The sequence below is a fragment of the Brachycentrus maculatus genome, unplaced genomic scaffold, assembly GCF_059751285.1.
Source record: "Brachycentrus maculatus isolate JH-2025_06_01 unplaced genomic scaffold, ASM5975128v1 h1tg000157l, whole genome shotgun sequence".
In the NCBI taxonomy this organism is placed as follows: domain Eukaryota; kingdom Metazoa; phylum Arthropoda; class Insecta; order Trichoptera; family Brachycentridae; genus Brachycentrus; species Brachycentrus maculatus.
Window position 1 is genome coordinate 1372300 of NW_028280910.1, and position 22317 is coordinate 1394616.

The 22317-nt window shown below is 36.9% G+C and overlaps 1 protein-coding gene across 2 annotated transcripts in view; it reads left to right on the forward strand.

Annotated features, from left to right (window-relative positions):
• Positions 1–464: 464 nt before the first annotated feature.
• The window catches only part of LOC148308579 (phospholipid-transporting ATPase ABCA3-like), a 35704-nt gene continuing 13851 nt past the window's right edge, over positions 465–22317 (forward strand). For both annotated transcript variants that reach the window (XM_088261500.1, XM_088261501.1), the window contains exons 1-18: positions 465–668; positions 4674–4757; positions 5579–5877; positions 6509–6597; positions 6786–6903; positions 9068–9153; positions 9232–9393; positions 10215–10443; positions 12204–12368; positions 13719–13894; positions 14557–14703; positions 16232–16364; positions 16618–16751; positions 17798–18025; positions 19160–19298; positions 19777–20017; positions 20612–20685; positions 21363–21466. In XM_088261500.1, the coding sequence (XP_088117626.1) occupies positions 5583–5877; positions 6509–6597; positions 6786–6903; positions 9068–9153; positions 9232–9393; positions 10215–10443; positions 12204–12368; positions 13719–13894; positions 14557–14703; positions 16232–16364; positions 16618–16751; positions 17798–18025; positions 19160–19298; positions 19777–20017; positions 20612–20685; positions 21363–21466 (2520 nt within the window). In that variant the 5' untranslated portion in view covers positions 465–668; positions 4674–4757; positions 5579–5582. The remainder of the gene's footprint in view (positions 669–4673; positions 4758–5578; positions 5878–6508; positions 6598–6785; positions 6904–9067; positions 9154–9231; positions 9394–10214; positions 10444–12203; positions 12369–13718; positions 13895–14556; positions 14704–16231; positions 16365–16617; positions 16752–17797; positions 18026–19159; positions 19299–19776; positions 20018–20611; positions 20686–21362; positions 21467–22317) is intronic.

Here is a 22317-nt window from a genome sequence, read left to right on the forward strand (position 1 = left end):
GTTCTATCCTCTCTCTGCCTTCCACTCCCGAGAGGCGGCGCGAGGGTAGTTACAAAGGCGGCATAATATTTATGATCGTAGCCTTGGGTCCGTGGGTCGGCCCGTTTTTAACGACCCTAGACGCGGCCGACGAAATGCATTATTCCTAATGGCCGAAAATTCCCTTAATTGCCGGTCTTACCCACCGTAAACATTGATGGTCTGTTGTCATTGTTCCGAAGCAAAATTATTTTACAATTCGAAATAATAAAATATATTTTTCTAAAGAAAGGTTAGGCTTTGAAGAAACCCGCCGTCGTTTTATTATTTTTTTTTTTTGTCTGATAACGAACAAATGATCTATCTGCGCGCCTAGAAGTGAAAATTTTAATGGGAAGAAAAACGATTTTTAATGTAATATTTTAAACACCCAGATTATGCAATATATCACAATGATTATATAGGTAGGTACTAGTAATGTAGGTATGCATGTGTACGAACAAAAGATACGTACGGTTTATCGGCTTCGGTGTTCAGCTGTCAGATTCAAAATTATTATTTTTTTGCAGTGGGTTTCAATTCAATTGACGTTAAATTTACTGATTTTCATTGTTAAAATTGCTTCTTCGTTTCGTTACTCACCCGTGACTAATGACAGAAGCCAAAATACTACCACGACACTTTATTTTGTAAGTTGGTTAAATGAATAAAATAAAAAATATGAATAATTTACTAATTCAGTCCTAGAATTTATGTGATATCCTGTAACTAACACACCATGTTTACTATAAACAATGGGTTTCGTATGAAGTCTAATGATAATATAAAATTTACATGTAATTTAAAATGTATGTGGCTTATCTGATGTCATTTCCTGTGTGTAGGTGTGGTGAAAGAATGCACAAAATTATTTAAAAAATCAAATATTTTGAGTGCGTCCAAACCTTTCATTACAAATGCTGGATTTACTTCACTTTTAACAGGAGTTTTTATTCAATTTCAATCATTACGCCGATTCTCTTTGCAAGTATTCTTCGCCTCTTCCACGTTCATGCATCTCCTCATACATCTCCTCATACCCGCCGATTATTTCGACTCATAACCTGACCACTTTCAAGTTTTTGGCATACCTGATCATGCCGAGTTTTTCTCGGCCTTCCTCTGCTCCTTTTTCCAAATTCGGATATGTTTTACCGTTCTTTCCTCACTCAAACATTACATATGTCCAAAGAATCTCAGCATACATTTCTTAATTTTATCTCAGTCTTGCATTTTTTCCTTATTTTACCATTCCAACATCTTTTTACCGCACTGAGAGATTGCATTTTGACTGCATTCAATATACTTTCATCATTCTTTTGCCAACATAAAAACGAAGATATAAGGGTGAAGACTGACCTGAGCATACCACGTCGTAACGTAACACGTTAAGATGGGTATAGTCAGTACCGAGCGCTCCATCCATAGTTTGGGATGCTCGCCGCGAGCGATGTTACGACATTTTGTTACGACGAAGTGCTCTGGTCAGTGTCCACCTTAAGAAAGGAATATAAAGATGAACAAGGGATAATTGAAAAGATTAAGATAATTTATTTGATATTACCCTATAACTGGGCTGGTACTGGTTTTTTCCATCCTTTCATCTCCATTTCGATCTTATATAGCACTAATATCCTATACCCTGAGTTCCTTCACGTACTTCATCTGTATCCCATAAAATATTGGGGGTATACTAGGAGAACATATATCGCTCACTCCTTTCAACAACGTCATATATAAAAAAATTGGCATTTTTCAGTTGCGAATGTTTTCGGAATGCCCAGAAAATATACTATATCCCAGCAAAAGCGGCATATTTTTAACATAATATTTACCCGCTACAGGGCAGAAAGTGTTGTTTTTGCATTTTGAAGAAAAGGTATTGTTTAATTATTTTTTAAATATACTAAATATTTTTCAAATGGAGAAAAAACATTTAGGTTTTACATATATATATGACGTTGTTGAAAGGAGTGAGCGATGTGTGTTTATTTATATATTAATTTATGATAATGTTGACTCTCACATTATTAGTCACATTGACCCCAGAGCATTGTGCCACTTCTGACTTATAGCTGTTATTTTTTGTAAATTTATCATTTATGTATTATTATTCTGTGAAACAATTTCTCTCACAGACATTTATTTAATTTGGTATATGCACATCTACTTTAATTTCTTTAATCTTTATTTAATTCGAAAGCTTATGGTGAAGTGTGCAGCCTCGGAGGTTCATAAAAGATATTAATTATATAAAAAATATGAATTATGTAACATTAAATGAAAAAATATTACAATTTTTTTAATTAAAAACAAAAAAACTACAAGGCACCTTCTCTAATAACTTTTAAGAAACGTCTGAAACATTACTATTTATCATTAGAATCCTAACTATCCATCAAACCTCCTCCCTTAGTTTATCCCTTTACCTCCTTCCATAAACTCTCTTTTTCCTTTGCCCTCCTTATCATATATTGTAATTTATGTTTTTTTAAATGTCAATTTGTAATTTATGTTTTTTTGTATGTTCAAGTTCTATCTACTCTCTGATTGCAAACATATATACAAATATATGGTATCAAACGTTTTGATCAATATCACTAGTCTGTTTTTGGTTGGTTGGAAGATATTGCTTTTTAGCAATAACCCCGCCAATGTACTTATTTATTTTCTGTACATGAAGTTTAAATAAATAAATAATAAATTAATAAATGAATAAAATAGGGAAATATGAATATATATTTTAACAATTTTTTATTAATTGATTCAGCAGTCATTGTGTGGTAATTATGTCCATTTTTAGTTGGTAAATACATATAACTGACCAAAGCCTCCCCTATATTGTCTATGTTCCCATTGATAAAAAATAAGAAACAGCTTTTACTCCCTCTTCATCCTTCCTCATCTATACTCCGCCTTCATCTTCCATTTTTGTATGTCATTGCCTCAACAATGCTTTGCTATGATCAATCAAAAAGAAAGAAACAAAAAGGTAAACCTTTGTTTACGCATTTGCGTTTTACTTATCCTGTATATCTCTAATTATTTGTGACCAGTGTTTTATTGTTAAAAACTTAATGAAAAATAGTAAAAATGTATTTGTTTACCAAATCATTTTGTTTTTCCTATAATTTAATCACAGCAAATATCCCCTGAGGTATTATTTTATAAAAATGGCACAGTATAAATCTTCAAAATTTATTATTATTATTATTTTGAAATTTAAAGCTATTACCAAAAATTGCCGTTAAACCAATTAATAAAATTATTTTCTTTTAAAATTAGGCGTTGGAATTATGCTTTATTTTGTTTCTTGAAACAACAAATCTACAATAATAAATTAAATATAATTTCATTGATTGATTCAGCAGTCACTTTGTGGTAATATCTATTAATTTTTTAATTTAAGTTTTATTCGGTAAATACCACTGTTTCTTAAAATCTATTGTGATACCCTTTTCGATGCATTCCGCATCATTTTCAATCACCGTAATTGGGTTTTAAAATGATCCGGAATGCATTGAACCATATGTCACAATAGATTTTAAGAAATAGTGGTATAACAAAGTAAAACTTAAATAAACAAAATCAATTTAATGTTTGTAAAAAGTGCATTTTAATAAATTGCCGACTAATAGTTTGTTACATTGCTATTAGTTTATACTTATTGTATTTTAAAATCATAATTTTTCTTTATTTTATGCCATAATGTATATTAGAATATATTTTTTAGTTTATTTGGCTGTTTTTCTCTTTAATATTTTGCCACAATTTCCTGTCCATGTTTATCCATTCCACTATACTCAAACGAAAACATAAACATTCTACATAAAATGTTTACACAACATACTGAAACAATTCTTGGAAATATGAACGAGGTGACAGATATTATGCATTTCAATAATCGGTAGTGATATTTGCTGAGTTGACTACACTAAATCCTCTACTTACGTGATTAATTCGTTCCAAAAGTATTCGTGTAAGTCGAAAAAAAATATTTGTAAATTTTTTGATATGGTATGTTATGATATACCCTACTTTCAAAAGATATAGTATATATATTGTGTGGGTGTACTGGCATAAAACGTTAGCTCGAAAATATGCCATTTTGACTTAATGATGGAAATTATAAAGTTTTCAATGTTCTATAAACTGGCAAAATACACTAAGTAGTTTAAAATGTCATATAAGTAAATTCAACTTTAGGATTAATGGCGGGTATTTTATTCAGGCTAAAAGCGTTAAATAACAGGGATTATCCAAACAAGGATTTTGGAGTTAATGTTTTTTGCCAGTATACCCGCGAAATGTAGAACATGTAAAAACAGAATAGATCTACATGCATATATTTAATGAAGCATTATTATTTTTAGAAATTATTATTTAATCAGATAGTTACATAATTAAAAACGTGTTCATACATAGTTACATTTAAGTACAAACTATTTATTAATTTACATTGTGAGTGTGTCCTTGTCCACAAATCTGGATTTTCTCCAATTAAGAGGTATTTCTTATATTGTTTTTGACATCAGGATAGCTGTAATAATCAATAATCTCTCAAAATTGAAATCCCATTGACAATTACTGTATTCAGTAACAGATGCTCTAGCAGAAAGTGCTAGATGCTGCTTTGACTGAATTTTGTTTTCTAGGACACCCTACTGATGGCTGCGTGGTACAGTGCGGGACACCAGATCCGGGCTGTTTGACTTGGATCCTGACTGCGACTGCTGAAAGTTAGTCATTTGTCATACTTACTTCATTGCATTCCTATACTTTTACTTGGTTATTTGATGAACTACGTGACAGTCTAATTTTGGTGAGCAAGTGCATCCAAAAATTACCAGTTGTATCGCTTTATGGAAACCTCGGAGATGCAGATGTTGGATTTTCAGATTTATTTAATGACAAGTAAAAAGCTTTGTCTCGCAATTTACGTAAAAGCATCTTCTCTGGCACAGGAATATCCACTTGGTCAGCCCATTCTACTGCTTCAGTGGTAGCGCAGATTTCCGTTTTTCAAGAAGCGCGGAATGAATGGGTGTTCAGATTACAAAGGTGTTTGGATTAGCGGGGTTTCGGATTATAGAGGTCCTGTTGTGATTATTATATTATATAAAATGTAGTTCCACCAAGAAATTTCGGTACAAAACTTAAATCGAATAATGCGTTAATTGCTTTACTTAATTTTTCAAAATTACCTAAACTAACATTTATTATATTCTCAATATTATTAATATTTCAAGCATTTACTTTATGTCAGTCATTTTTACTTATTTACTTTTTTACAAAAATGTTAATAATATTAGTATATAACCACTCACCGAGATTTTTATGTCTACCGGTTTCGAGACGTACCCCTCTCTTCGTCAGGACAATCACTACCACCATAGCACCATTTACACACTTGAAACTACACAAAATGTTTAACACATGCGATTTTTGGTCGACCCGAAGACCAACATGCACTAAAGGTTTCAGCACATACATGCGTTACGAGCCGAGGTTAAACATGCAATGTTCATTAAATTATATAAAGGCTTAATTTTGATTCCAGTACAATGTGGTCGAAGCTACACGTTTTACTATGGAAGGCCTGGCGAGTACGGAGGCGACAGTTTGTACTGAGTATCGCGGAAATTCTCGGAGCCCTGTTTCCCATAGTCATACTGGTGGCTGTAGAGTCCAAGATCTCGGGGCTGCACAGGATGTCCGCCCCGTTTGCGTCCTTTCCTCTGCCCGTGGAGCAGCTGTGGGTGGACTCCGCCCCCACTCGGCTCTTCTGGGCTCCTGCGAACCCGTTTCTGAAGGACCTCATGCATCGAGCCGCCACCAAGATGGACTTGTCTGACGAAAGTAAGTCTCCGTTGCTTCGGATTTCTATTCCCACCCTCTCCATGCGTACCACCGCAACCATGGGGCCATAAATAGCAGGGCGTAGTGATTATTTCTTGAAAAATTTCCATATTATGCCAGGATTAGTACTACAAACTCCGTCTATTGATGATACAACACAATGAAATCATTTATCGGCTAGTTGCATGTTTTACCGACTGAACAAATGATTTTAAAGGTGTCTCATGTATAATTCTTCCCTTTTTTATGAAAGAAAATGGAAGTCATAAAAATTAAATTCTGTGTCTTTAAAACACATAAAACCGGCTACAAATTTTTAACTTTATTCAACACGACTCCCGTGTTCCAACACGTGGCTGTCATATTTGTATGGACACGGGAGCTGTGTTTGACACACAAAACGTGTTAATCAAACCTGAGGCGGAATATAATATAATGGATGGTTTAAGTGATCATTCAACATTCACCATTCAACCCATGGTTGACTACCGCACTACTCAAATTACGGAAGTTGTAAGTCTACAAACCGAGATTAGTGAACAAAGATTTGTAAACACTCCAAATCTTTATTATAAAATATTTAAAAAAAAATTAAAATTCTATCACAAACTTACGGTGAATAATGTTACAGATCTGGAAGAATTTGAAAATGAAGACGTCCTGTTATTGAAAAGGAAGAAAGCATTGGAGGACAGTTCAACTTTGGCGGTCATTTTTGAGGTTTGTTAAATTTAAGTTTACATGCAGTGGAAATTGTTTTAAGACTAAGCAACTAACCATCACACCGCTTCTCCGCGGGGGCAGGCAGAGAGAATAGAATACCCCATAAAAATAACAGCTTTTTTGAGGATGCATTTGAAATACATCATTATGTTATATTATAAATAATAATTATATTTTCTTTGCAGAACATAACAACCAATTCGGAGCCAAAGAGTCTGTCATACCGACTACGTTCGTCTCGTCGCATCGACACATCCCAGACGTCTCCTGCTCTCCCGTTCCCCGGACCGCACGAACAATATGGTATATACAACATTTTTAGTGTGTCCAAATACTTGCTCACAAATCTGGATTATCTCCAATGAGGAGTTATTTTTTTCATTATTTTTTGACATCTCAACATAGATGAAGTAGAATACCAACACCAAGAACCAAGAAAAGAGTCTCTGCTTTATAAAAGCTTTCCTCATCCCGCCATAGATGGCTATTGTGAACTAGCGCATACTGTGTTTCGAGTTTGATCAATATATCTATAAGTTCAAGAATTTGAGTAGTGTGGTTTTCAATAATGGGTAGAATTGGTGAATGTTTCACGTGTGTAAAGTGATCACTTAAACCAGCCTATGACGGTCGGAAGCCCCGTAAATGCCCAGACTTCCATATTCTTCTTCACCTATATTCTTTTTCTTCTACTTGGTGTAGACCTTGCGGCCTGTTTTTAAGAGGGATTAGCCTCCTGCGATGTCGATTCTCTGCTGCTAATCCATCTTTCAAATAGTAAAGTCTTCATCTATGTTGAGATGTCAAAAACGTATTATATTTTATATGTATTTTAATTTATAAGTGTCGTAATATTGACCTGTTGTAGAGCATGAATGAACCTTATTGTTCAAACAAAATTAGACCTAGAGGAGTATACGGCTGTCCAAACTCAAAACACAGTAAGGGACATTTTTTTTTTTGTAGTAGGTTTTTTTAGATCCTACTTAGTCCAAAAATGCAAAAAAAACGTACTACAAAAAAATGTCCCTTACTGTGTTTTGAGTTTGGATAGCCGTATAGACATGTCGCTCACTCCTTTCAAGAACGTCATAAATCAAAAATTGGCAATTTTCAGTTGTACATGTTTTCGAAATGCCCAGAAAATGTACTATATCCCAGCAAAAGAGGCATATTTTTTACTTAATATTTACCCGCTACAGGGCAGAAAGTGTTGTTTTTGCATTTTGAAGAAAATGTATTGTTTAATTAATTTTTTAAATATACTAAATATTTTTCAAATGGAGAAAAAATCTTCAGGTTTTACCTAAAAAGATCTGTTGCACAGTAAAAAGTTCAATAAGTGGCTTGATGTTTATTTTTAATACATTGTGTTATATTTTGAAACTTTAAAAACGTTCTCCTGAAAAAACAAGTTTTTCGATTTATGACGTTCTTGAAAGGAGTGAGCGATGTATCAAATTTATCAACAAAATAAGACTAAAATTATAACCAAATACTACTATTTCTATATTTGGTTGACATTGGTCAACGAGATGTGGGCAGAAGATAGATCTCCTGGCTCCGAAATATAAGAGATTGGACGGAACCGTCGAGGCGCTGTTTAGGGCTGCCCGAGACAAGGACAATTACTTTCAAGTGACAGTCGACGTCAATGGGACCTGTTATTATTTTATTGGTAATACTGATATTCACATAACTAATAAACTATAGTTATGTAAATATCAGTATTACCAATAAAAGTTTAATTCAAAATCGATGGGTATTACCACGAAGTGACTTTTGAATTGATTAATGAAAATAGGACTTAAAGTGACATCTGTGGAGTTCTTTGCGTAGTTTCTTAAATTTTTGTGTGTTTACGAATAATAAATGTATTTAATTTTTATCAAACATAAATACGTTTTCATTAATTGATTCAGCAGTCACTTTGGGGGAAAATATATAATTTATTAATTTAAGTAAATACCACTATTTCTTAAAATCCAGGACATAACGCAATTTTTTTAATTAGCTTCATATACGGTGCTTGCAAATGATGCTGAATACATTGAAATACGTGTCATTAGATTTTAAGAAATAGTGGTATTTACCGAGTAAAACTTAACACACTTCGGACGGGAAAAGTATTTCTACCCGGTCGGTCGATTGATGTTTAAGGACGGGAAGGGTATTTTTTACCTTCAGCGATGGACTTATTTCAAAAGCAGAAAAGAAAGAATTATCCAATGTCTTTATAATGACATTATATACCGATCTCTTTGTTAAGGTCTTAACTATATGTACATAATTATCCAAACCCTTCGCTAGCGGTCTGCAGGCGTAAAAAATACCCGTCTGAAATGTTTTGAATCAAAAATAAATATATTTTTTGGCAACACCATAGATCGCTAAAACCTGCATTTTGTCTGATTAATTTTTTTAATTAAAAAATTTGACTCAATTGTGATATTGATTTATTTTACAGCCCAAGTTTACGAGGTTCTGGTTTCCGTTCAGACAGCTATTGATCTATCATTCATAGAGAAGAGATCAGAAAAAGAAATAAAAACGGTAAATGCATTAATATAATAATACTAGGAGCGTAGTGGACCGTCTGCGGGTTTGTCTAAATGCATATCTCTTCCGCAGACCCTCAGTCTGCAGCAGTTCCCGTACCCCGCGTATGAACACGACGAGCTGTTCTGGACCAAGTTCAGCAAGCTGCTGCCCATCGCCTTCTCTCTGGGGCACTTCCTCCTCCTGCTGACAACCGTGTCACGCCTCGTGGCCGAGAAGGTGTCCGGCATCAAGGTACGAAGGCACATCTTACTCGAAGACTCAATTCCATAAGTAATTTAATGGAGATTATGTCTAGGCATAGAAGCGAGCGTAAGTATTATGATGTTAAGTCCAACTGCAAAGCAAGCGTCCTTTCAGTGTCCGCTCACAACAGAGGAGTTCTTTCTACATAAATGGCTTGACACAGGCAGGAATCCAACTCTCCACACAAGTATTCAGTCTTCTTTCTTAACCTAATTGTAGAATTGCGGTCAGAATTTCTAAAATGATAAAGCTAAACGCATTTTAACTATGAAAATTTTATTAATTGTTATTATTATTTTGTTTGTGAATAAAAATAAGACTTGATACTGGCAGAAACACACTCCCACTGGATGACTGCCAAATAAAAAATAAATAAAAATCCAGGTTGATATAGAAGTATGTATAATTAATGTGATGTATAGTCCAGCTTGATACAGGAGTATATACATATAAGTAATATGATATGAAGTCCAGATTGATATAGGAGTATGTATAAATAATATGTTGCGAAGTCCAGCTTAATGTTTAAATAAATGCAACGTAAGGTTGCTCTGTACAACTGGCCCCGAATAAATGTCGCCTTGATTAACTAACTAACTAACTTACCATCACGCCACTTCTCCCGCAGGGGTAGGCAGAGAGAATAGAACGCCACACCACTCTGTCTTTGCAAACATTCTTCGCCTCTTCCACGTTCATGCATCTCCTCACACATACCCGCTGATTGTTACGACTCCTAACCTGACCACTTTCAAGTATTTGGCATACCTGATCTGGCCTTGATTAATGATTAATATTTATGTCTCCAGGAGCTGGTGAAGATGGTCGGAGTCAGCCCGCGGCTGATGTGGATATCCCACTACCTGAACTGCCTCATTCCGCAGCTGGCCGTAGTCCTGATACAGGTCTGCCTGGTGAAGTTCACCAGCGACCCGCTGGTGCCGCAGACCAGCGCATTCGTCGTGCTGTTGACACTGCTCCTGTTCACCAACTATGTCATCTGCTTCGCCTTTGCGTTCAGCGCCCTGTTTTCTAGAAGTAAGCATGCACAATTTTAGTTATTTAATTATGATCAACTTTTATTTTATTTGTTTAATATACATACATACAAAAATAATTCATCAACGGAGCATATCGTAGTCATACAGGAGAATGTGACCAAGCACATTGTTTTACAAAAACGCGATCATTGACTATTTGATATCTTACTAGCTTAAAATTGCCCTGAAAAAATTCCAAAGGATTTTAAACTTGTAAGTATAACATATTGACTAGGTAAAAATGACTAACTGCATTGATGTTTATTTTCTTGCTAAGCAAAAGTGACTTAAATGGCCCTCCTGAACATTTTACGTTGTGGTAGTTGGTCACTTTCTCCCATAAGACTACGATATATTATATGTAAAGAAATGTATTCCTTTATTTTTTAAATTTAAAACAGTGTGAGACAGAGAAAAATCAATAGAGCATATATATACATATGTAAAGAAACCTATTTCTTTCATTTTTGAATTGAAAAAGTGTTCCGCCGATAAAACAGTGTGCGACAGAGAAAAATCAGTAGAGCATATATATGTATACGTAAAGAAATATATTCCTTTAATTCAAAAAGTGTTCCACTGATAAAACAGTGTGCGACAAAGAAAAATCAAAAGAGCATTTACATTCATATATGTAAAGAAAAGTATTCCTTTAATTTTTTAATTAAATAAGTATTGTGCCGATAAAACAGTGTGCGACAGAGATAAATCAACAGATCATATATATCTAAAGAAACGTATTCCTTTCAATTTAAATTTAAAAAGTGTTCCACTGATAAAACAGTGTGCGACAGTAGAAAACCAAGATGGCGAGGTTACATTAGTTTTGAGGACTTGATAAACTTAACTGCCGTTTCTTTATTTTGTGGAGTAACACAAGTATTTTGAGTCTAATATTATTTTTTTTTATTTCTTTTTATTACTATTATTTTGACTTATAACAAATAACTTGGTAATGAAGGTAAAAATTCGATATAAATTTGTGACAAAGTTACAATGCAAAACTATTTCCGTGTGAGTATTTTCGAGTATTGGTTTAGTCTATTTTGATGCAAAAATTTACAAAAAAGTGATATTATAAAAAAAATTGTTTATACACATCATTAAAAAATGAATGCAATATGGATGGATGTACACAATCATGGGTAGAAGTGTAAAGTGATCATTAAATCAGCCTATGACAGGTCATAAGCCCTGTACATACCCAGACATCCATATTCTTCCTCATCTATGTTGAGTTGTCGAAATAATGTACTTTTATATTATTTTTTGACATCTCATCAAAGATGAAGAAGAATATGGAAGTCTGGGCATTTACAGGGCTGACGACCGTCATAGGCTGGTTTAAGTGATCACTACTTATTATTGACAACCACGCTACTCAAATTCTTGGATGTTCTATATATATGAACCAATTTCGAAACATTATTCTTGAATCACTAGAACTTCACTAAAGACATCTATTGGTGAGATGAAAAGAAGCTTTTTATTGAGCAGAAACTCTTTTATTAGCATGTGAGGTCCGAATCCTGGATTATAATCACACACATGAGAAAATCTGGATTATCTCCAATTACAGGAGTTATTTTCATAATTTTTTTTGACATCTCATCAAAGATGAAGAAATGCTCAGACTTCCATATTCTTTTTCATCTTTGATGAGATAATAACTCCTATAATTGGAGATAATCCAGATTTTGTGAACAAGTATTTGGACACACTCAAAGTGTTGTAAATGTACTTTTGTTTCGGTTGCAGCTTTGGTGGCGTGCGTGTTGGCGTCTGTGGCGTGGGTGTTCTCTCTGGCCGTGGCCGTCGCTCCGGGCCTCTCCCTCCCGCCGGAGCTCACCCTGCCGCTGTGCATGCTGCCCACCATGCCCATCTTCTGGCTGTTTCAGATCCTGGGACTGCAGGAACTGGAAGGTTATACCTCTTGTTCAACTTCTTCGTCATCGGCCGTTTTAGTTCTGAGATTTTTTCTCATATCGCTAAGGAACGGTAAAACAAATTTATGTGGATCGAGAAAAGCTTGGCTCGATTAAGTATGTCAAATACTTGAAAGTGGTCAGGTTAGAAGTCATAAATCAAAAATCATCAATTTTCAGTTGTGCATGTTTTCGGAATGCCCAGAAAATGTACTATATTCCAGCAAAAGAGGCATATTTTTAACTTAATATTTACCCGCTACAGGGCAGAAAGTGTTGTGTTTGCATTTTTAAGAAAAGGTATTTTTTAATTATTTTTTTAAATATACTAAATATTTTTCTAATGGAGAAAAAACCTTCAGGTTTTACCTAAAAAGATCTGTTGCATAGTAAAATGTTTAATAAGTGGCTTGATATTTAGTTTTAAAACATTGTATTATATTTTTGAACTTTAAAAACGTTCTCCTGAAAAATCAAGTTTTTTGATTTATGACGTTCTTGAAAGGAGTGAGCGATATGTTTGGTATTGCTAGGGACTTGTTTTTATTGATGCAAAAATGCTTATTAGGTGTATACAAAGTTGACAATATTTCTCTCAAACTTTGACCGATTTTAGTATTTTTCTCCGGTATTGGTGGAGAACATAAGTAATCAAATAAATCATTTTGTGATTAACACATTTTTAGGGCAAACAAAAATATGGAGCAAAGGCAAAATAAAGGAATGGGTAAACAGGTTGTAAAAAATACCTAGTATTTCTTTTCTTGCGTGTATATTATGAACTCCACCGACAAGACACATAAAGTGGCTTGGTGGGTCTACGCAATATAAGTAAAAAAAAACGTTTATATGAATGTATGTATGTTTGTATGCATATGTATGTACATATGCATACAAACACACATACATATATTTTTAACAAATAAATAAAATTCTGAAAAAAATTATATTCTAAATGTAAAAAAATCCTTATTTATTTATTTAAACTTCATGTACAGAAAATAAATAAGTACATTGGCGGGCTTATTGCTATAAAGTAATATCTTCCAACCAACCAAAAAGAGACTTGTGATATTGATCAAAATGTTTGATACCTTATATAGCTGTTCCCAATCAGAGGGTAGATAGTACTTATCCGCATCATTACTATTATTATCATTGTCCGCTTCCATCATTATTATCAATGGTGCATAGGGCACTGCATCGTATGGACGCAGTATTATCTTAAACTTTAATTGCATGAAGGCTAGGTGACAAGTCCTGTGCCTATTGTACCTGTCCGGGTGATATTAAACAATTGTGAGAGTTAAAATCGCTTGTATTTTTTAGCTTTTCATTTTATGTGTAGGTAAAGTAGGATGGGCAGGTCTCGTGTCTCTACCGAGAGACAGCATTCTGAGCGTGGCGTTCCTGTGGGCTCACCTACTCTTCCAGGCCGCGCTGTACTGCTTTCTGGCTTGGTACCTGGAGCAAGTGTTCCCAGGACCGCATGGCGTGGCTCGCCCGCTACACTTCATCTTCACGGTCAGTATCGTATGTACGGAGAGCCCGAGTCCATGGATAGGTATTAGATTAACCTTTCCTTCCCGGTGATATGTATTTACTACACTTCGGCTCTGATAACGAGAATATCCATATATAATATAATAGAATTTTTGTATTCCTCCGTAATATAATTACGTATTACGTAAAAGTATTATAATATAAAGTTATTCATTTGCAGCGACGGAAATTGTAAAAAAATCAGGCATAGAATCACCAATACACAAACGTTTCTCAGTTTGTGCGTGCGTGCTGTGCTGTGCACCCTAATATTTATTCAATACTACCCTGGACTGGTACCTGAATCGGAGGGCCGTTCACCTTTCCTTCATGTGTTAACAATCAAGACAACACTGCATTTATATGATGCAGTGCCCTAAGCTAAGCACCATTGCGTGCGGATAAGGGTTTAAAAAAGAATGAAAAAGTTTTATTTTATAAAGTCTTTTATCTTTCCTTATTTTACCATTTTAACATCTATCACACATTGTTTTGCCACACATTTGTTGAGTGATTGCCTTTCTTCCTTCTTTTGCTAACTCTGTGCTTATATTCCACATATTCCATACATTATAGGATAGTCACTGAGACTCTTTATACTGCTGCATTAGTATGTAATCGATTACCTTTCTTGCTGTTTTCAGAAGAAGTTCTGGTTCCCGCAGCGAGTCCGCCCCCTGAAGACCGAGGAGTTGCAGGAACCACTCTCCACAGACAGCCAAGATTACAATTATTACGAATCTTTCAACACAAATGTGGAAGTGGGGATCAGTATTCAGAACGTTTGGAAGGTGAGTGTTCCTCACAAATAAGTAACTGAATTAAATACTTAAGTACATAGTGTCCGTGAAAACTTTATTTTTATGGGAGAAACTAATAGTTAAGGACTTTTTTTAGATGGGAATTGCATTTATTATTTACTTTGCTTTGGTGGATTTTTGTTTCTTCTAGCTAATTAAATGAAATCAGTTATAGCAAATAAAAACCTATCAGCGGAAGCTAAACTGGCAGTACACAACGGAGTCCTGGTTCCAACTCTAATGTATGGAAGTGAAACATGGAGTTGGCAAAAGAAGGATGAAAGTAGACTGAATGCAGTCGAAATGCGATCTCTCAGAAGAATGTGTAACAAAACGACGTATGATAGATGTGCGAATAGTGAAATAAGGAAGGAATGCAAAGCTGAGATAAGCATTATCGATAAAATTAAGAAAGGTGTGTTGAGATGGTTTGGACATGTAGAACGAATGAGTGAGGAAAGAACGGTAAAACAAATTTATGAGGCGAATGTTAGCGGGAAAAGAAGCAGAGGAAGACCGAGAAAAACATGGCACGATCAGGTATGCCAAATACTTGAAAGTGGTCAGGTTAGGAGTCGTAACAATCGGCGGGTATGTATGAGGAGATGCATGAACGTGGAAGAGGCGAAGAATGTTTGCAAGGACAGAGTGGTGTGGCGCTCTATTCTCTCTGCCTACCCCTGCGGGGAAGCGGCGTGATGGTTAGTTAGTTTTTTAGTTAGTTATTTGAATCTGTGTTGGGAACAGGAGGGATAATCTAGTGTGGGCCAAACGGGAATTTCTCAGCGTTTAATCATTGCTGGGAAGAAACCACGTAAAACTCCTCAATAAATGGTTAAGGATAAGGACAAGTGTTTAAAGGTGGGGACAGAGTCATTTCGTTATGCGAGCATTCGTATAGTCAGTACAGCTGAGCTGCTCTGCTCGCCGCTCATTCCGAATGCTCCATCCGAAGTCGGATGCCCGCCGCGAATTTTGAAATCCAGTAACGTTTCTTTTTTTTCTTCATTTGAAGTAAGCTGTATTAAAATCTCTGAACCAAGAATCACGTCTGCGTCGTCCGACATTTTAACTACGAATGCAAAGAGGATATAAACACTAGTTAAAAATGTGGAGCACAAGCAAGCAGTTGAGTACTGATCGCAGTCAGTCAGCAATGCCGTAACGTAACATGCTCGCCGCAATATGTTAAGGTAATGGGGAATGTAGGTACGTTTTTTTTCAGTCTAATATTTATTTATTACTCTGGACTGGTACCTGAAGCGGAAGGCTGATCACCTTGCCTTCATGTATTTAACGATGAAGATAACACTGCTTCTATAGGATGCAGTGCCCTATGCACCATTGGGGTGCGGATAAAGGTTAGAAGAAGAAGAAGGTACTTATATTCATTTTCGGGGAAAATTATAATATAGGAAGAATCTATTGAGACAATTAATGTTTTTACAGTGATAATATTCACCAATGCTTGTCTAACTCTAAGCAAATTTTCTTCAAGCAATTGAAAACAATATTTTAGGTGTTTGGAGGGTACGGGGAAGTGCAGAAGACGGCTGTAGCGGGGGTCACCATGATAGTTCCTCGTGGAGGCATCACCGTGCTCCTGGGGCACAACGGGGCCGGGAAGACCACTCTAATGTCCATCATCACAGGTATAAATCAAATCTAATTTAACCCTTACCACTCCGATGTCGAGTATCACTCGACAGTAATTTAGTTCCACTAGCTCAACTGTCAAGTTGACACTCGACATGATGTAATATGTCTTTTTGCTTAAGGATTTTTTGATTAATTATCAAGATAACACTGCGTTTATATGACACAGTGCCCTATGCACCATTGGGGTGCGGATAAGGGTTTAAAAAAAAATTGATTCGGTTAATTTTTGTAATTTTTTCTCGGCAGGCATGTTGCAAGCGACCCGCGGAAAGGTGGTGATACACGGAGACTGCCCCAAACAGTCTGTGGGGCTCTGCCCGCAGCACAACCTCACCTTCCCTCATCTCACGTTGGATGAGCACCTGGTATTCTTCGGCATGGTGAGTGAATGATTCTCTGAAACTCACGGATAAAGTTTCTACGCAGAAATCCGTACCATTCTGTAGGTTGTTTCACAATAGTCCTGTGCGATGGAACTAATCTGAATAGCAAGGCCAATGACTCGAGATTTTCTACCTCCGTAGTATTGTGGTTAGTGTGTTTGTCTACGATGCTGGAGGTCCCGGGTTCGATTCCCAAGGGGTCGAGATATACTTGAATGATTGTAAGGGCGAAAATAATAAATAGGTTTTTACATAAAATGAATTTCTATTTTTCACTTTAAATTATTTTATTTATTTTATTTGTGAATAGTCCGCCTCCGTAGCGTAATGGTCAGCACGCTCGGCTACCATTCTGGAGGTCCCGGGTTTGATTCCCAGGGGGGGTCGAATAAATATTAGTGATTTTTTCACTGTAATATTTATTCAATATAACCCTGGACTAGTACCTGAAGCGGAGGGCTGATCACCTTTCCTTCATGTGTTAATGATCAAGATAACACTGTGTTTATATGATGCAGTGCCCTATGCACCATAAGGTGCTGATAAGGGTTATTATTATTATATTTGTGAATAGTCCGCCTCCGTAGCGTAATGATCAACACTATCGGCATCCGTTCTAGAGGTCCCGGGTTCGATTCCCAGGGGGGTCAAATAAATGTTAGTGATTTTTTAATTCTAATATTTATTCCATATTACCCTAGTAACTAGTACCTGAAGCGGAGGGCTGATCACCTTTCCTTCATGTGTTAACGATCAAGATAACACTGCGTTTGTATGATGCAGTGCACTATGCACCACTGGGGTGTGGATAAGGGTTTGAAAATTTATGTGAAAATTGGTTAGAGTATTATTGATGAATGGGAACTTTAGATACGCGTACGCTGCGACACAACTGACTGAACGCGTAGAAATACCTTTCCCGTCCAAAGTGTGTTGATCCGGCTTTGGCCACATGTTAAATTACCATTCATCGCGTCTCTAACATACACTGTATGCATTAGATGCGTATATGTATTTAAAAATTGGTCGTTTGTCTGTCTCAGCTGAAGGGACTGGACCGCCCCACCGCGGCGGCCGAGGGGGCGGAGCTGCTGCGCCGGCTGCAGCTGGAGCAGAAGGGGCCCTGGCTGTGTGGCGCCCTGTCGGGGGGCCAGCAGCGCCGCGCGCAGCTGGCGCTGGCGCTCACGGGCCGGCCCTGCGTGCTGGTGCTGGACGAGCCCACCACGGGCCTGGACCCGCACGCGCGCCGACAGCTCTGGGACATACTGCTGGTGACTTTTTAATTTTAAGGAATAACCCGCATAGCCCCTACTTTAAGAGTCTTGTCAAACTGCAGGACGTGTTCTTGGGTTCTGATATCTCCCTTGAGACTCAAATCATCAAATAAGTACATATTTTTATCAGCTAAGGAAATTGAAGAACATTCGCAAGAATTGGCCAATTGATGCTGCCTGTCAATTGATAAATGCTTTTGTAGTATCTAGAGTCGATTAGTACAACAGTAAATGCACGGGTCTACCAAACAATAAAATGACTTCATGACTCTGCAATCAGTGTTAAACGCAGCAGCGAGACTGATTTCTGGAAATTATAAATCCGTTCACATCATCCCACTTCTTTGCCAACTGCACTGGTTACGCTTTCCCGAAAGAAAGGGTTCATTTTAAATTCTGTCTAATCATGTATATAAATTAATACATAATATGGCTCTAAATAGTATCTAAAAAACCTATGCATTCCCGACGAATTGGTTGAATGGAATTTAAAGTATCTACTCTGCCGCGGCTTCAATGGTCTTACTTTCTTTACTTTTCGTGTGGCTCTTGCTTCTTCTTCACCCGTGTGGATTGCGTAAGGAACTGATCATGGGGTGCTCGCGGAAATTCACCACAGAAGCTCTAAAGCTTAGATAAAAACAAATAAGAATCCTAACCAGGACCTTGACAGGACACTGCAGACTGAGGAAACACATGACAAAAATTGGGCTCCATGACTCCCCAGTATGCAGATTTTGTATGGAGGATAACGAAACGCCAATCCACATTCTCTATAATTGTGACGCACTCGCTCGCAAACAAAGTCACATCCTTGGAGGACTTCTACTGGACTCCGAGAAGGTGAATCTCCTACCACCAAGACAGGTCGTGGGTAACATGACACACGTAGGTCTTGGGAGTGACCTGTGATACAGAGGGAGGTCACAATAGACCTAATATGGTCGCAGTGACATAAGGGATGCAAGATCCCTTGACCTCAAAAAAATAAAAAAGTGGATTGCGTCTTGAGCTTCTTTAGAGGTGGGTGAAAAATATCTACAAAAGCTGAGAAGATAGTCTCAATTGTTGAGTTTGATATGAATATATATATCAGGATATTTTTTCTAAAGGTTTCTTTTTTGCGTGCAGGAAATTCGTGAACACCATACTATACTCATCACCACGCACTTCATGGAGGAGGCGGATGTTCTGGGTGACAGAGTGGCCATCATGGACCATGGGCAGTTGCGCTGTTACGGAACCTCCATGTTCCTTAAAAAAGCTTTTGGTAAATATTGTTATTTAGCTGCGTATATACCACCTCCGTAGTGTAATGGTCAGCTAACTCGCCTACCGTACCGGAGGTCCCGGGCTCGATTCCCACCCTTACCCGCACCCCAATGGTGCATAGGGCACTGCATCATATAAACGCAGTGTTATCTTGATCGTTTACACATGAAGGAAAGGTGATCAGCCCTCCGCTTCAGGTGCCAGTTCAGGGTAATATTGAATAAATATTACAGTTAAATAATCACTTATATTTATTTTACCCCCCTTGGGAATCGAACCCGGGACCTCCAGAACGGTAATCGAGGTGGTAGTACGGAGGCGGACCCTCCATAGTGTAATGGTCAGCACGCCAAATGTAATTCCAAATATAATCTTCATTAAAACTAATTAGTCAAAGGGTTAAAAAAAAGGCTAGGGCACAAAATGTATTGGTACTTTGATGTGTCCTGATGAGAGTTGTTATTCTTTCACTCCAGGCACCGGCTACACCCTGACGGTGGTGCTGGAGGAGGGCGGGGCCGAGGAGGCGGTGGAGCGCCTGGTGGCGGGGCACGCGGACGTGGAGCGCCTGGAGGGCGGCGGGGGGCTGCGCTGGCGCCTCAAGCCCCCCTCGCCGCGACTCAAGGAGCTCTTCAAGGTGTTGGAGCAGAGAAAGTCGGAGCTGCGCATCTCCAGCATGGGGCTCGCTCTCACCACCCTGGAAGAGGTCTTCCTGAAGTTAGTTCATATTCGACTATCACCCGCGGTCGGCACACAGTCTGTGTCACACTTGATAATGTCTAGCACGCATAAGGCATGTAGTCTATGCCACATTTGATAATGTCTAGCGCTCATAAGGAACACAGTTTGTGCCTAAACTTCAAACCTTCTTTACAACATTTTGAGTGTGTCCTCACTTAAACCAGCCTATGACGGTCGTCAGCCCCGTAAATGCCCAGATTTCCATATTTTTCTTCATCTTTGATGAGATGTCAAAAAATAATATTTAAACTTTCTATGTATGTATTTGTTTTCTATTCTATTTATTATAAATTTTTTATCATATCATAGTGTCAGGTTGTGGTCCCGTGGTTAGTGTCGCAGACTCTAAAGTAAGAGTTTCTCGTTTCGAAGCCACTTTACCAAAATTTGATACCTATTTCTAATAATGAGCCGCTTAGGCTCACAGAAATAGTATGAAATTGAAATATTTGTGTAAATAATAAAAACACAAATATTTCTCTTTATAAAAAATTTTAAAAAAAAAACATTGAGATTTTTCATTATATGTGCAGCACATATTAGTGTTTTATGTCATGTAATTGATTCCAGGGTCACCGAAGGAGTGGCTGATGATTCAGGACCTCCGGCAGAGTCGGAAGCAGACACTTTTGACACTCACACAGGTAAACCCGCTGCCGACACTCCTTATCATTCATCATTCATTTTCTGTAATACTATAATATATATAAAACCCTTATCCGCACCCCAATGGTGCATAGGGCACTGCTTTATATAAACGCAGTGTTATCTTTATCGTTTACACATGAAGGAAAGGTGATCAGCCCTCCACTTTGGGTACCAGTCCAGGGTAATATTGAATAAATATGACAGTGAAAAAAATCACATATATTTATTTTACCCCCCTTGGGAATCGAACCCGGAACCTCCAGAACGGTAGCCGAGCGTGCTGACCATTACACTACGGAGGCGGACAGAAATCAAATACAGAAATCAAAAAAACAGAAATCAGAAAAAACAGAAATAAAATAAAAAATACAAAAATCAAGCCTTAAGTAATTTACCGATTGCTATGAATTTTTTTCGCAATGTTGCATTTGAGTATTACGTGTATTTTTACACTTGTCTCAGGTGGTATAAATATATTTTTTTTACTGCAATGACAGTGCCATCTGTCGAACGTAACACTAAAACACGCAACTCTTAAAATCGATCACGGCGAACAACATGGTTCTTGACAGTGTTGTCACTTAACTGTTTTGATTGCATTCTTTAATAGTTTTTAAAATTTTCGTTGCTTCAAAGCATCTTTTATATTTAATCTCATTTTATTTGATTATAGACCATTACCTCACCGGTCCGGCTGCAATTTTCAACCGGCTGTCTGCTTTATTCATCAAGAAACTGCTTTATTTCAACTCTACGAAGCTGTCTCAAGCCGTCCAGGTAATATGATATTTGGTCTTAAAAATTTGGGTTAAAAAACAGGAATAATGTTTTTAATGTATTGAACATTTAGAGCGTATTATTATAATTTATGCACTGAGGGGTTACAAAATAAAGAGTTTCTGCTCAATAAAAAGCTTCTTTCATCACACCATAGATGTCTCTAGTGAAATTGTAGTGAATTCAATTAATATGTTTCCAATTTGAACAATGTATATAGAACCTGCCAAAAATTTGAGTAGTGTAACCACACTACTCAGTCACACACAATTGTCAATCATGGGTACAATTGGTGAATGTTACATGTGTGTAAAGTGATCACTTACCTATGACGGTCTTCAGCCCCGTAAATGCCCAGACTACTCAGTCACACACAATTGTCAATCATGGGTAGAATTGGTGAATGTTACATGTGTGTAAAGTGATCACTTAAACCAGCCTATGACGGTCTTCAGCCCCGTAAATGCCCAGACTTCCATGTTCTTATTCATCTTTGATGAGATGTCAAAAAATAATATGAAAAAAATAACTCGTATAAATTGGAGATAATCCAGATTTGTGAACAAGTATTTGGACACACTCAAAATGTTGTAGATATTACAAGTCTTTGAATCTACGCAGCAATAATGACGTCACATTCACCCGTATTCAAACATTAGTTATTAGAAGTAGAATCGCGGTATAACGAAACGCGATATAGCGAAAAATGACATTTATCGAAGAAAAAAAACGAAATTTACTCCCTAAAACCAACTTTTTATACAAAAATGCATTTATATAACAAAATTCCGTTAATATGTTTAACGAAATCATTTTTGTTCCGTACGAAAAAATGCCAATACATTTACGTA